Genomic DNA, 14,446 nt, shown 5'->3' on the forward strand with positions numbered 1-14,446 from the left:
CTTCTAGCTGATCTTTCTACAGGGTGATTTGTTTGTAGCTGAACTCTCTACAAGGCAACTTCTTCTAGCTGATCTCTCTACAGGGAGACTTGTTTGTAGCTGAACTCTCTACAGGTGATTTGATTGCAGCTGAACTCTCTACATGATGGTTTCTTTGTAACTGAACTCTCTACAAGGTAACTGATGTCTCTACAAGGTCACTAGTTTGTAGCTGAACTCTCTATATGGTGGTTTCTTTGTTACTGAACTCTCTACAAGGTGACTTCTTCTAGCTGATCTTTCTAGAGGGTGATTTGTTTGTAGCTGAACTCTCTACAGGTGTTTTGTTTGCAGCTGAACTCTCTACATGATGGTTTCTTTGTAGCTGAACTCTCTACAAGGAAACTTCTTCTAGTTGATCTCTCTACAGAGAGATTTGTTTGTAGCTGAACTCTCTACAGGTGTTTTGTTTGCAGCTGAACTCTCTACATGATGGTTTCTTTGTAGCTGAACTCTCTACAAGGTAATTTCTTCTAGCTGATCTTTCTACAGGGTGATTTGTTTGTAGCTGAACTCTCTACAAGGAAACTTCTTCTAGCTGATCTCTCTACAGGGAGATTTGCTTGTAGCTGAACTCTCTACATGTGATTTGTTTGCAGCTGAACTCTCTACATGATAGTTTCTCTGTAGCTGAACTCTCTATAAGGTAACTTCTTTTAGCTGATGTCTCTACAAGGTCACTAGTTTGTAGCTGAACTTTCTACATGATGGTTTCTTTGTAACTGAACTCTCTACAAGGTGACTTCTTCTAGCTGATCTCTCTACAGGGTGATTTGTTTGTAGCTGAACTCTCTACAAGGAAACTTCTTCTGGCTGATCTCTCTACAGGGTGATTTGTTTGTAGCTGAACTCTCTACAAGGAAACTTCTTCTGGCTGATCTCTCTACAGGGTGAATTATTTGTAGCTGATCTCTCTACAGGGTGACTTGTTTCTAGCTGATCTCTATACAGGTTACTTGTTTCTAGCTGATCTCTTGAATTCTCTTCAGGGTGACTGCTCTATTAGAGTATCTCGATCTCGCACTTGCTGCACCAAGTTGGATTTCGTGTTACAGTATAACTCCGTGGCTTTAAGTCTGATTCTTCTACACCATTGAAGAGCCTTTCTAAGATGATTACTCCTTCTATACAGCGATTTTCAAAGCATTCCCCCTAGCGGTTTATCTGGTAGGCGTGGCAAGTAGTCGTTTTTTATTAGCTAATCTCGATTGCGTAATTGTTACACACTGTTGGTTTTTTCGTTGTATCTTCCTGGTTTTTAGCTCGATTTCTTTCAAAACACAAAAGGTTTGAGGTTCAATAGTTAACCTATTCACCCACCGATTTTCAGCTTCTTCCCATACGCGGTTTACCCTGTAGGCGTGACAACATATTGGTGTTATTTTTCGTGAATAATCGATCATAACTCTTTTCCTGTTTATCGTATCCTAGCCAAAGTTGGTACAGAGATGCGGCTTTATACCCCCCTTCTGTGTGCCAAATTTCAAGGTAATCGGATATAGCGTTCGCGTTTTATAGCAGTTTTTGTAAGTGTGCGAAAAGAGGAAGAAAAAAAAACAACGAAGAAACTAAGCCAATTTTTGAAGTCGCATATCTCGGGAACGCTTGAAGCGATTTCGCTCAAATTTGGAATGTGGAGTGCTGAAGGTGGAGGGAGTGTCCACAGCAAAAATCGTCTTGTTTCATCAAGGCAATACAGAGCTACGGAGGTGCGAAAATTGCGTTTTCTTTCTTCCTGTCAATATACTCACGGGTGTTACGCGCCGGCTTCTTGGGCCGCACGACACACTACCGTGTGTCTTGATATTTACTGAATGTAGTACAACCAGGCGTAAACTTCCAAAGTTATTTACTCACCTGTGCATGCATTTATTCTATGTACATTCCACAATGTTCATTATTATGCTTCCATGCCTTGCTCTGCTCATTAGTATTTCACAATTTACTCGATTATAACAACAAATTGACTGCTCAATTAGAGTATTTTGTCAATAAGTGTATGCTTTATTAGAGTAGTTGAGCAAAGCTCTTCGATTTTATGTACTGTTCTATTATGTGTACACCCTTTTCCCCAATTAGTTGGGATAATTGAGGTTCCACATTGTGGTCATAGCTACATACATGTTTGCAGTGTCTCAAAGCACACTATAACAAAATCCATGATCTGAGTTCACAATGCTGTAAAACGAAAACTTCGATTCCACCTAACAAAGTTTTAACCTTATTAGTCTCACTGCAGACTTCACTATTTTCAATGTCCAGACATTCACTAGCTATGCTGACTCAACACTAAATTATCATCAGAACTTCTATTATGTTGTCTTCTAATCGAGCTTCCAATAATCATAATCATCAGATCACATTGTATTCAAAATCAGACAATGACTTACGTTAACGTTATACCAAATATAATGGCTGATCATGAAGCTCAGTTACTGTAAACTACTTTGCCATGCCTTGGTACTAGTTGACACACATGATTGTCCTATAAAACTCAAACCCACAATGAAAAGCACTCATTCTGTTGAGTGTAAACTTGTATAAGTGACCTGATCTTGGAAAACCTACCTTTTTGGCACATTGGTCAATTTTCTGTTTTATAGCTTAAATACGGTACTGGGCATGGGTGGATCCAGAGTTTGGAAAGAGGGGAGGCACCTTGCTGAAAAAGTTGAAGAGCAAAAAAAAAAGTCAACAATAATAGCTAGTTATCCTTTACCAAATATATTATATCATGTATGTTATTTAAATAAAATCCTATTTATAGCTTCATAAGTAAGTTGCACTGCCTCATGAACATTGTGACTGCTTTATTAGAGTAATTGACTGCTCTATTAGAGTATCTCGATCTTGTATGCAATTTCTTGAAGGTGGGGGGGGGGAGTATTTTCCCCAAATGCCCCATCCTGGATCCGCCATTGCTGGGTATTCATCTACCTTTTGTCAAAATTTCAGCCTAATATCTTTAAGCATTCCTGAGATATGGCCAATTTACTCTCCTGTACATTACAAACTAACTTTTATGGTAATGTATTGAGTTCTGTGAGTGATTAAGGGTGACAAAAAATGGTGACAAATCACTTTGTTTACCAATAATTCCGTTTTTACCATCTAGAATACTTTAAAAGACATTTTTGATAGTTTAATGAAGTACTCTTGGTACATTTCTGCAATTAAATCCCATGTATCATTGTCTAAGACTAACTTTTAGCCATTCCAGCACCTGAACAAATCACCCATTTTGTAAGTTAATTGTTGTCCCATGCATGTGAAATTACTACATGGTCTGATATAATCATCCATATCTTCTAAGAAAAAGAAGCTATGTGTGTGAAACTTCACAGCAAGAAAGTTTAATAGTTGCTTTATCCAAATGTGCAAAAGAAATTAATAATGAAAAAATTGTTGAAAGTTTCAATTGAATTTTCCCAAAAAGTTTACTTGTGCCCAAAAGGTAGGTTTTCTAAGATCCGGTCACATATAAGACTGTAGTGCATTTTTCTAGTTGTTGTCAGAAATCATTTCACCATCCATAACGGGTTAGCCCTTTACTTTGTGACTAGGGACCCACCTATTATGCTCAAAATTCTACCTATTATGCTATGCTGCACTGCTCAAAATTTTTACCTATTATGCTCAAATTATGCTCAAGCTTTATGCCTCATATCCCATGTTGTGCTACTAAATTTGCAGTTATGGGTACATAATAAGTGGCTGAAGCACATCTTTGCTATTCAAAACTGCATGTGACAGAAAAGATCGATATACTCTAATAGAACAGTCAGCTGCCTGATTGTTCTATTAGAGTTATTGACTGTTCTATTAGAGTATATCGATCTTTTTCTGTGATATGTAGTTTGACCATCAAGGATTTGTAGTATGGCTGAAATGTTCTTCCTATTATGCTAGCATTATGCTCAATACTTTCAGACGCCTATTATGCTCATAATTATGCCATCATAATCGGCGGGTCCCTATTTGTGACTGTCATAGACTTATGGTGGCAGAAATTTGCCCATTGTGCTTTTCATCCCCTAATGTGCCAAAAATTATGCCAGCAGTGATAATTGACGTAAGCCTAATACATACATCCTGTGTACATATATAGCCAGAGATTATAGATAGTGTACATGTTATCATGCTCCACATTAAAACCCTTTAATAGGGTCCGCAATGAAAAAAATCGATAATCACGAAATTGTCCCCCTACTATTTCAGCCTGTAGGGTATATCAAAGTATTTTTCTACGTACCAATAAAACTTATTTATCTTTCTCCATATGACGGGAATAGCGATTGTTTTATGCTAGACATCGTGAAAAATTGCGAGCTCTCCGGATGAAGCATGGGTTCCTTCCCCATATCAAAACATATGTAGCTATGGGATTTGTCAAATCAAGCATTTTCAGGTGGTCAACATTAAAAGTTTTCAAAACACTGTGTTAAACCTTTGAAAATTAAGAATTATGCATTAAATAAATCTAATATCTGTTTAATATCTTTTTTGAAACCTCAACTTGGTAAAACAGGCTGATCATAAATCTCATCATTCCTTGTCATTTGTTGTCCAATACAAAATACATGTATTTTACACTACAAACAAAAACGCTAATTTACAACCTTTAACTCACAAAAGTTCTACAGTACACCATACAATAAAAGAAAGCCTTTGAATTTCTCTATCCAATTCCGACCGTACAAATGGGAAAATGTTGCCATAGCGATAGTTATTTACTGCTGATGATGACATAATACGCGCTCCATACATTAACCTATTGGAAAATTTAATTATCTCGGCGGGAAAATCCCAATTTACAAGTTGTTATCTTCAACCAAATTCGCTAAATTTGGTATCATTCTACGCAGCGAAGGATGTTTAATAAGACTCCGACCGTACAAATTGTTAAACAGGTTAGTTTAAAGAAATATGTTTAAAAACACGTGCTTTTACGGGCATTCTGAACACGTAGATTTCGCGGTACAAGGCTCCTTTTTAGCTTCCCCTTCGTTACTACACAAAGAACTTACACATGAATCGAATCGCCTTTCAACAAGGAATCTGATAAACCAAACTTCGTGTCTGTCAACCAAAGTACGCGGAAGTTATGGCGCCTTGTTTAGAAGACGGTGTTATTTTATACGAAAGGGGCGTAACCCATTCGGAAATCCGGAATATCTTACACAAGTTTTGATATGCATACTTGGCATAAATAGTATTATCAAGACACACGGTAGTGTGTCGTGCGGCCCAAGAAGCCGGCGCGCCACACCGTGAGTATATTGACAGGAAGAACGAAAACGTCATTTTCACACCTTTGTATCTCGGTGATCACTTATCTGATTGGAACCAAATTTGCTACACAGTTGCCCGCCAGCCAAGGGAGTCTACATTCCAAATTTGAAGGAAATCGCTCCAGCCATTTCCGAGATACGAGCTGCCAAAGTTTCGTTTTTTTTTCTTTCTTTGTTTTTTTTTTCTTCTTCGTCTTTTCGCACACTTGCAAAAATTGCTATAACAAGCAAACGCGTACTTCGATCGCCCTGAAATTTGGCATACAGAAAGGGAGTCCAATGGCGAATCCTAGCATCAAATTTGGTACAAATCCGATGAATGGTTCAGGAGTTATGACCGATTATTCGCGTAAAACAAGATCGATTTGTTGTTGTGTCCCTCATGCGTATTTTGCCCATACGCGTATGGGATATCCCATACGCGTATACTCGTACGGGGTGCCTGTAAGCGTATGGGACGATGTTTTGAAATAGGTTCCATCTTACTATGCACGCCTAGATCTTGTCCAAATAGCTTTGTTGCACTACAAAATCACTGTTATCTATAGCTGTAACTGAATGAATTAGCTAGACGATAAATGATTTTAGAGGCGCTTAATTCGCTATAGACAGCTTCAATGGGTTGACATGGCGTGGAGAGAAAAATGACTTTTATAGTTTTACTGGAACTTGCATGAAGGTGTAGTACACAGTCTATTGTATGTGAATAAAACAGTAAAGCTAGCTATAGCATGATATCAAGTTTAATATAATATTTATTCTTAATGCAAAACTAACTTATAGATAAAGCAGCTGGTATCCTGAAACCTGATTTGAACTACAGTTATTGTATCAGCACTTAGAAGAGTTAAAATTGCAAAGGTGCAACAAATGCAGGAGTGTATAGCTAATGTATATAGCTAGCTATTCTGGAACATGTGGGGGACACCCCGAAAGGTGTACTGGGAACATCCTTTTTAACAGTGTGGGTCATAAACAACATTATAACTAGAGAAAATTACTTCATTGCATGGGGCAATTAAGTAATATGTAGCATCACCGATAGCAACTGCTGAGCAACAATACCTCAAGGAGCCATCCAAGCAGGAAGTGAAGTGGCTATCCAGTCAACAATCGAACATGCTCCTAGCAACCACTCACCCATGTGGCCTTTGCCACACATGCATAGGGCCGGGGCTGATCCAGGGAGTGGATGGGGTGGCTAGGCACCCACCTTGCTTGGCCTGTGAATTGCATAGGCATGCCTTTACTTCCTGCCAAAAAATAATAAAATACTGTGGCTATGCATTTACATACTAGTTTCATACCATTGACAGCATGTAGAGGAGAAGTGAGTCTATATAGCATAGGCAGTTGGTAGTAAGAATAGTTAAACAAATCCTAGACTTAAAAGATTTTCTTCTATAGTTTTAATCTCAGGAAGGTAGATATTCAAAAATTGGGAAGAATGCCCTTTTATTCCTAGCAGGGCATGCTGTGCAGTATGCTAGCCTACAGTGTACTAAGAGTACACTGTGACTCATCATGTGTTTATCTAGACTGTAAGTCGTACACCAGCCATGGATATGGTCAGTAGCTATCACCACCCTCATTATCTGATACATTGATCATGCTCGAGTCCTACTAAAACTCACTTTCATTTTGTCCATGTATATATTATGTTTAGAAGAAGAAACCATCATTAATAATTGTTGAGAAAACACGAATGACTGATTACAAACAAATTATATTATATTGTGTACAAGAGAATGTGTCCTCGGACAACATGCGACCACATGTCTGACCAACAGTGGACAGCAGTGGGCATGGCAAGGAAAAAAATTAAATTACAAAACTAAAGTTACAGGTTATATTATATACAGAATTAAAAGCAGTCTGGGTTGATTATATATTTTATGTAGATTCTACACTTCTATTCTCTCAGCTTGAACTTGGACCAGCCACCTCCCTTCATAATATTATGAACTCTTGATAATATATATTTCTGTATCAGTGCCTGATACATGCTCTCTCTATAATTTTAACACCTCTCTTTTGATCTCTTTGCTGCTCGCTTTACTGAGCTTATTTGCCGCCACAAGTGCTGATGCATGCAATCCTATAGTGTTTGCTAGCAGTATAGTTTATGACCTGAGAGTATCACCTGAGAGTATCGAGTCCCGCTTGAATGCCGTGATGGATGATAAAATTTCCGTGGAAAGGGTTCGGAGAGAATTTAACGAGTTCCTAGCTAGCCAGGCCGCGAAACGTTCTAATTCTTTGTTTAACCGTGAGAAATTCGATTTAATCAAGGCCACCTTGCTTGAAGGTAGCTAAGCGGCTGTGTAGTATAGGCTGTAGTTCAATGTTCCTCTTTCGTTCGTACATTAGACCACTCTGGTCACGGAGCTGAAGATGGCTCGGAAAATGGTGGTGATTCCAAGGACGATTACGAAATTAAACCAAGATTTAGGCAGTACGTCAAGGAGAAGCAGTTTGAACTGAAAGATTTTCCGCAGATTGGATTAAATAATGCTGTGATCGTTCCTACAAAGAGCAAGAGCATGGTGAGTTTAACGCGGCCGCGCGCTCCTTCAACACCGCGCATGTCGGTGGCATTAACTATGGAGTATATGCATGGGTACTTGACAGTCTGTCTCAATATTATACCCTGTTGCAATTGGAGAAATAAGTTTTTAACGCAAAATATATCAGACCCTTTCAATGTGTGAGTGGCTAAATCTTTTTAATATATATTATGTAGCTGCCTATAAAATTTGGAGATATATAGCTATAGCTATTTTCACATGTATGCATGTCTCATTAATATATATAGGTTCCGGCCAATTCTCTGTTTGAAGGCTATAGAAGAGTCGTAACAACAGATGATATATTTGATATCATCCAGTCTGTTCATGAGAAAGGCGCGGCACACTCGGGTGTTAGGAAGACTTATTCAGTGGTATGCATAATAGTATAATATAATTATATGAGTGTTATTAATAAATCTGCTAGCATTAATGCATTAACTATGTACACTCCCTAGCTGCTATTGTCATTATTGCATTATTAAAAATGCACATTTTCACTGTATGTGTAAGCGGTATAAGCACTGCCACACAATAATTTTCATTCTTTCGCCTGAATATTTCGTCAAACTACGAAGGGATAACACGAACTTGTGTAGAGGAATATTGCAGACTGTGCCTCACTTGCTCTTGTAAGAAGCCTCAATTAACAAAAGCTCCTTTGAAACCCATCATTTCAAAGAGATTCCATGTTCGTGGACAGGTAAATAATATTGCTTTTATATTCCATTTATGCAGGAATAACATAATAAGTGTATTATATATATATACTTCATATTGTAGATTGATTTGATTGACATGTCAAGCATTCCAGACAGCAACAACAGATGGATTGGTCATTACAAAGATCACTTTAGCAAGTTTTCCATTCTATGGGCACAATCTAGGAAGTGTGCTGCAGAAACTGTTTTGTGCTTGCAACGATATGTTTTCGCATACCTTGGGGTACCTAAGATACTCCAATCTGATCATGGTCGAGAATTCAACAATGAGGTTGGAAAGACAACTGTCTAGGTGCATGCTGTATTTTATGCAGTCCTTTATAGCTTTTTGAGACGATTGTTCATGAGTGGAGTCAAGAGACAATTTTAATTCGAGGTAGACCAAGGCACCCCCAATCAAATGAGTGTGTTGAAAAAGCTAACGGAGTGGTGAAACACATGCTCACTTCACTCATGGCTGACATGAAGACAACAGAATGGGTTCAGTTTCTTCCCAGAGTTCAATGTAAGTTTTATTTAAAACAGGTGCTATTGATGCCAATTATTGTATATAATTTTGTTTTTCCAGTTACAATCAATAAGCAACCACATGCGACCATTAAAACATCACCATACCAAGTGGTGTTTGGTCTAGATCCATCTTCTGAACCCGTGAAAGGAATGTGTTTGGCAGAAGAAGAGACCATTATTATGGATCCTCCCACAGAAACTGATGATTTGACAGAGCTAGGTAACACAGATTCTTACTCTGATCCGGTGACCAAGGCTACGCAACCTGAAGTGGCCAAGGCCAGAACCTGTGTTGGTGACACAGAGTTCAGACAGCAGACACCTATCATTCCAGCAGGTATAAGGGGAATGATTTAAAATTGCCATTGCAGCTGCTTTGTTTGTTATTAATGCAGAAAATGAAGACAGGCACCATGAAGTTAGACAGTTTGCAAAGAAAAACATTGCAAATTCAGCTGCTAAAATGAAGAAACTTTATGATAACAGCAAAAGAATCCAGGCTGTAAAATTTAAAATTGGGGATGGTGTGACTGTAAGGATTCCACGACATGACAGAGGTGTAGGTGATTTGAGAAGAATACCAGGAGTTGTGGTTGCAAAACAACATGGGGTCTTACAAAATAAGAACCGAGTATGGACTTTTGAAAGGAAGATGTCGAACTGACCAGCTTCAGAAGTGCTTTCATGCAACAGTACAAACCACTGGGTGGGAAGATGATCCCACAATAGCACTGCGATCGGCTGCAAAAAAATTCAATCGAAGGAAAACTGATGTTTCACACTGCAATTGCAAATCTGGTTGTGTAAATGGCAAATGTGTATGTTTCAAAAGCAAAGTAAAATGCACAACATATTGCCACAAAGGGACAAGATGCAAGAATTCAGTCATCGGTATGAATAGTAGTTATTTTTGTGTAGTATAATATAATTATATTCCACTTTGACAGCAGATGATTCTAGCATTGATGATAGTTGCCCATTGAACACTGAGACCGGTGAACAAGCTAATGAGAATCGTACAGGAAGCACCTCAGTGAAGACAAAACAAATTGGCAGTGATAGCTTTCCAGTGAAGAGGGAACAGGTTGACCTAGAGCCATCATACAGCAATGCTCGGGATGGATGTGAGCACATACGCATACAATAACTATCATGCCAGACATGATATTACGGCTACATATAGTTACAATAGAACCTATCTCTAAAAATAACTTTGTAATAAGGACAAAAAATATTAGCCCCATGAGTTCTGGTCCACATAAAAATTAATATGTGACCCAGTCTGACAAAATCAGTGTATATCCCGAAAATACACATGTTTACTGAATCTTGTCTATCTCCATCACTGTATTTGACCTAGAATAATTCTGTAAACTTCATTAAAATTGTAAGCAATTTTTACATAAGTGGTTAAACGTTTATGTGGATGCTAGCTATAATCATGGACAAAGTAATGTAGCTTCAAGCATTTAAAAGTAGGTCAAATTTTGACAGGCTATAAGAGACTGATTTTGTCAGCCCAGGTCACATATTGGTCAAACTCTTGGTTCCAAATGGTAGAGGGTACACTGCATGTACTATGTTGAAGTGAGATGCATTGAAACATCTGCATGGACATGCACACAAAATATCTTTAATGCTCCCCATACATAGCATATTTGTCATGGATATGTCTAAGTAAATGTACACGCACGGGTAGATCATCGGTATAAGATGAATTGGTACAACAGGTAGTTCTGGGGTCCAGGGAGTAGAAGAAGAAGAAGCCAGTAGTATGTCAATAGAAGAAACCAGCCCTAAGCTTGAAGGTAAGAAATAAATTCAATCATGTAGGTGTGTGTTAATCTGCATGGATTATACATTTTAGGGGGTCATGAAATTTTCAGCAATGAAGATATTCCACCAGGGAACAGCTTTCAGTTTGACAAAATCGTGAAACTTAGCAAGAAGATGAAAACTATTATACAGAACCATCCATCGTTTTGTTTAAGCCATGTGGGCCTGCCCATGAATACATATCTAACAGTCTCAAAACCAACTTACCAGCTGCATTTCTGCACAGCTATGTTGTGGATAACTATGAAGACCAGAAATGTTTGAAGGATCTTTGCTATGCTCACAAGGAACCAGTTCCAATCACAATTGTGCAAAAGTTTACCAACAAAATGTATGAATTGAAGGATGATGTAGAGACAAACAAACAAACAGCCGACTTATTGAATCAAAAAGAGCCTACAATGGCTAATGTACTTATTGACTATTTCCACTTGCACAAATCCCGTAAGGATATTTTGTAGGCTGTAACTACTTTTCTCTATCTACACTTTTCATTCATTCATTTTCATCTTTATTTTGCAGGAGGGGTAGTTCATCAGTATTGTCCTAATTCATCAGATGAAGAAGTTGATGAAAATGATTATCAAACCGAAGGTTTTGTGCCCGGTATATCATCTGTCTGCATAATATTGCTATCATGCAGGCCGATTAATGAGAATCAGAAACAAAACCCAGATGCTTTTTGAAGCGAAGTTTGGTAGTTACAAAGTTTACGACGAGGGAATTCTGTCACTGATCGACACCAATGGATGGGTTACTGATGAAGTATGTGCTTGTAAACTTTATGCAAGCAAGCATATATGTATATATGTTGTATATAGGTGATAGCATCTTATCTACTATACATGATCCGTGCCAACAAAAAGGTTAGAGATAATACATAGAAAAGTCTAGTGCATATGAATGTATGCATTATGTGCATGCTCACTTCCAAACACAGGAAGAAGAAATATTTATCATGGACGTGTCTGCAGTGAATGACATTTGTAATGGGACGTATATCCTTAAGAAGAAAGTTTTAAACAATGTATGAGTTGGTACTTTACGAGGACTTACAGACACCTGTATACATATATTTCTGCAGGTTGATTTGTCTCATTACAATGCCCTCATTGGACCTTACTGCTACCAGAAGATGCACTGGATATTGGTGGTCAGACATATTTGTACATTTATATCTTTATAGCTACTATTTCTTTAGATCGTCGAACCAAAGAATGGAAAGGTTCTCTACATTGACCCAAAGAAGTATGAAGAAAGAGATCATAGACTAATACAAAGGGTAAGAAAAAACTGGAAGTTAGTACAGTTAATATTTTGCACACATAGTTAGTTAAGTATGTATACACATTAATTTGCATATCAACAGGAACACATTCTTTGAACTCCCTGGCTATTTGCATATAATCCCTGGCTATTTGCATATAATTCTCTTGCAGCGCTTACAGCACCTATCAATATTGTGGTGGATATTGGCCAAAGAAGTATGTATGGGAAGTCGTTACGCCTCCACACAGTATACAGGAAGACAATTCGTCTTGTGGAGTTTATGTTATGAAGGTATGGCCTTAAGTATATTCTGCAACACAACATAAAGAATTTCTAAAATAGTTTGCTGAACAATATTTAAGACATTTACCAATGAACATCCATGCTGGAACAGTTCACGATTTAAGAATAGAGATGGCAAAAGAAAATACTTAACAATTCAGGTAAACAAGCAGTTGTAAGGTACTTATGAGTGTTGTTAGCAATCTATTTGTTTGCAGAACCCATAGAAGAGCATTGCAGGACCTGCTCATTCACTGCTACTAAAGCACAGGATTGGGTAAGTGTTGTTTGCTCTTTGTTTCATTGACTATCAGCTGAATATATACATAGATTGGCTGTGGAACATGTGAATCGTGGTACCACCTGAATTGTGTCAACAGGCACATTAGCATTATGGCCTTGGCTTGTTGGATGCTGTTTTGGAGGTTATCTTCTGCTGTTTTTATACGATTCAAATTGTGATCAGTAGGATGAGATTTGTATTTCTTTTGTAGAGTCCGAAGACACTTAATCTGATGGCGTATATTTGAAGTATACCATTTAGGAAACTGAGAAGAGCTGGTTCTAATTTTAGGAATAAACAGGTCCATTCCCCTAGTGATATTGTTCTTGATAAAGAGCCAGATAGAGTCTATGTCAGATAACTGTTCAGAGGTAGTAAAGTCAATATGAGGTAGATAATTGATAAGGCCAAGATAATTGGCTTTAGAGTAATCAAAGATAGCTAGTGGAGTGTGTGAGGGTATATGGTCTGCATGTGACTTAACACTTAAGGTGACAATAAAGTGATCAGATGATATCGGTTGGTAATGGGGATGAATAGATATGTTGTACACAATGTCTTCATTGTTAGTGATTATTAAGTCCAGAGTATTTCCTTGATTGTGGGTTGGCTCATCAACCAGTTGAAAGAGGTTTAGCTGAAACAGTAAGTCACAAAATTTGTTAGATTTTGGTGAGGAACCACTATAAGTGGCCCAGTTGACATCAGGGAGATTGAAGTCTCCCAAGAGAATAATTGGACTTGATTCGTTGACTAGGTTGGTAAGGTAACTATGCAGCAATTCATGGTAAGTATCAGAAGAGTTTGGAGGAATGTAAACAACACTGATTATAAATGAATTTGATGTAGAGATGAGAACAGTTAGGATTTCAACATGAGGTGGGGATGACAATTGACTACTAGTGATGTTATCCTTTACAGCAAGTAAAACACCCCCACCTCTAGAATCTCTATCTTTACGATAAATGGTATAGCCACTGGGTATTATTTCATTGTCAAATATATCTTTAGATAACCAAGTCTTGGTGATACACAAAATGCTAAAATCAGATGAACAAATAAAAGATTGGAAAATGGATAGTTTGTTGACAAGACTTCTGGTATTCATTAAGCAAATGTGCAGATCATTTGGTTGAGTGTCATGTGGGATAGAATGTTGATTGAAATCATGTAAGTTATTGATGCTGTTTCCAGTATTGACGTCATGAGAAATTATGTCAGAATTATCATTGGTAAAAGCATTTGAATCATTTATTAAGTTAAGAGAAGTGTTGTAGGGTGTACCAGGAACTAGTCAATCGTTGGAGGACTCCAATGCAGTTTCAGTTTGTGGAGATTGGGAAAGGATGAATGAGGAGTTAATGATTTGGCCGTGTAGTTTGTTCTGGACAAAGATCTTATTATAACGAATTCTAATGATTTTAAGCTCAATACCATTTTGTATTAGAGACCACCTCTCTTTTAGAAGAAGTGACTCAATTAGTCTTTCTTGTTGTGACATGTCTGGTTTGATTCTGATATCTTTAGAAAGTGACTTAGCTTTAGATAAGAGCAGTGATACATCAATGGTTCGGGTTAGTATTGGGCTTTATTATTGGTACGTAGAAAAATACTTTGATATGCCCTACAGGTTGAAATAGTAGGGGG

At 37.8% G+C, this 14,446-nt stretch overlaps 3 protein-coding genes across 3 annotated transcripts; 2 read left to right on the plus strand and 1 right to left on the minus strand.

Moving 5' to 3' along the window:
- The first annotated feature begins 8,466 nt into the window (after nt 1-8,466).
- LOC136253635 (KRAB-A domain-containing protein 2-like) lies at nt 8,467-9,793 on the plus strand. Its single transcript, XM_066046299.1, has 5 exons — nt 8,467-8,600; nt 8,681-8,890; nt 8,944-9,124; nt 9,188-9,466; nt 9,525-9,793. The coding sequence occupies exons 2-5, from the start codon at nt 8,696-8,698 to the stop codon at nt 9,791-9,793; spliced, it is 924 nt and encodes a 307-aa protein (XP_065902371.1). The 5' UTR covers nt 8,467-8,600; nt 8,681-8,695.
- Nucleotides 9,794-11,085: 1,292 nt separating this feature from the next.
- Nucleotides 11,086-14,321, plus strand: LOC136254092 (uncharacterized). Its single transcript, XM_066046750.1, has 10 exons — nt 11,086-11,409; nt 11,488-11,559; nt 11,609-11,730; nt 11,787-11,831; nt 11,906-12,118; nt 12,167-12,264; nt 12,405-12,525; nt 12,577-12,677; nt 12,735-12,793; nt 12,847-14,321. The coding sequence occupies exons 1-5, from the start codon at nt 11,295-11,297 to the stop codon at nt 11,996-11,998; spliced, it is 447 nt and encodes a 148-aa protein (XP_065902822.1). The 5' UTR covers nt 11,086-11,294; the 3' UTR covers nt 11,999-12,118; nt 12,167-12,264; nt 12,405-12,525; nt 12,577-12,677; nt 12,735-12,793; nt 12,847-14,321.
- Nucleotides 12,265-14,078, minus strand: LOC136254091 (uncharacterized). Its single transcript, XM_066046749.1, has one exon. It carries the CDS (start codon nt 13,905-13,907, stop codon nt 12,777-12,779), a length of 1,131 nt encoding a protein of 376 aa, XP_065902821.1. The 5' UTR covers nt 13,908-14,078; the 3' UTR covers nt 12,265-12,776.
- Nucleotides 14,322-14,446: the final 125 nt, after the last annotated feature.

The sequence above is a fragment of the Dysidea avara genome, chromosome 4 (assembly GCF_963678975.1).
Source record: "Dysidea avara chromosome 4, odDysAvar1.4, whole genome shotgun sequence".
NCBI classification, from domain to species: domain Eukaryota; kingdom Metazoa; phylum Porifera; class Demospongiae; order Dictyoceratida; family Dysideidae; genus Dysidea; species Dysidea avara.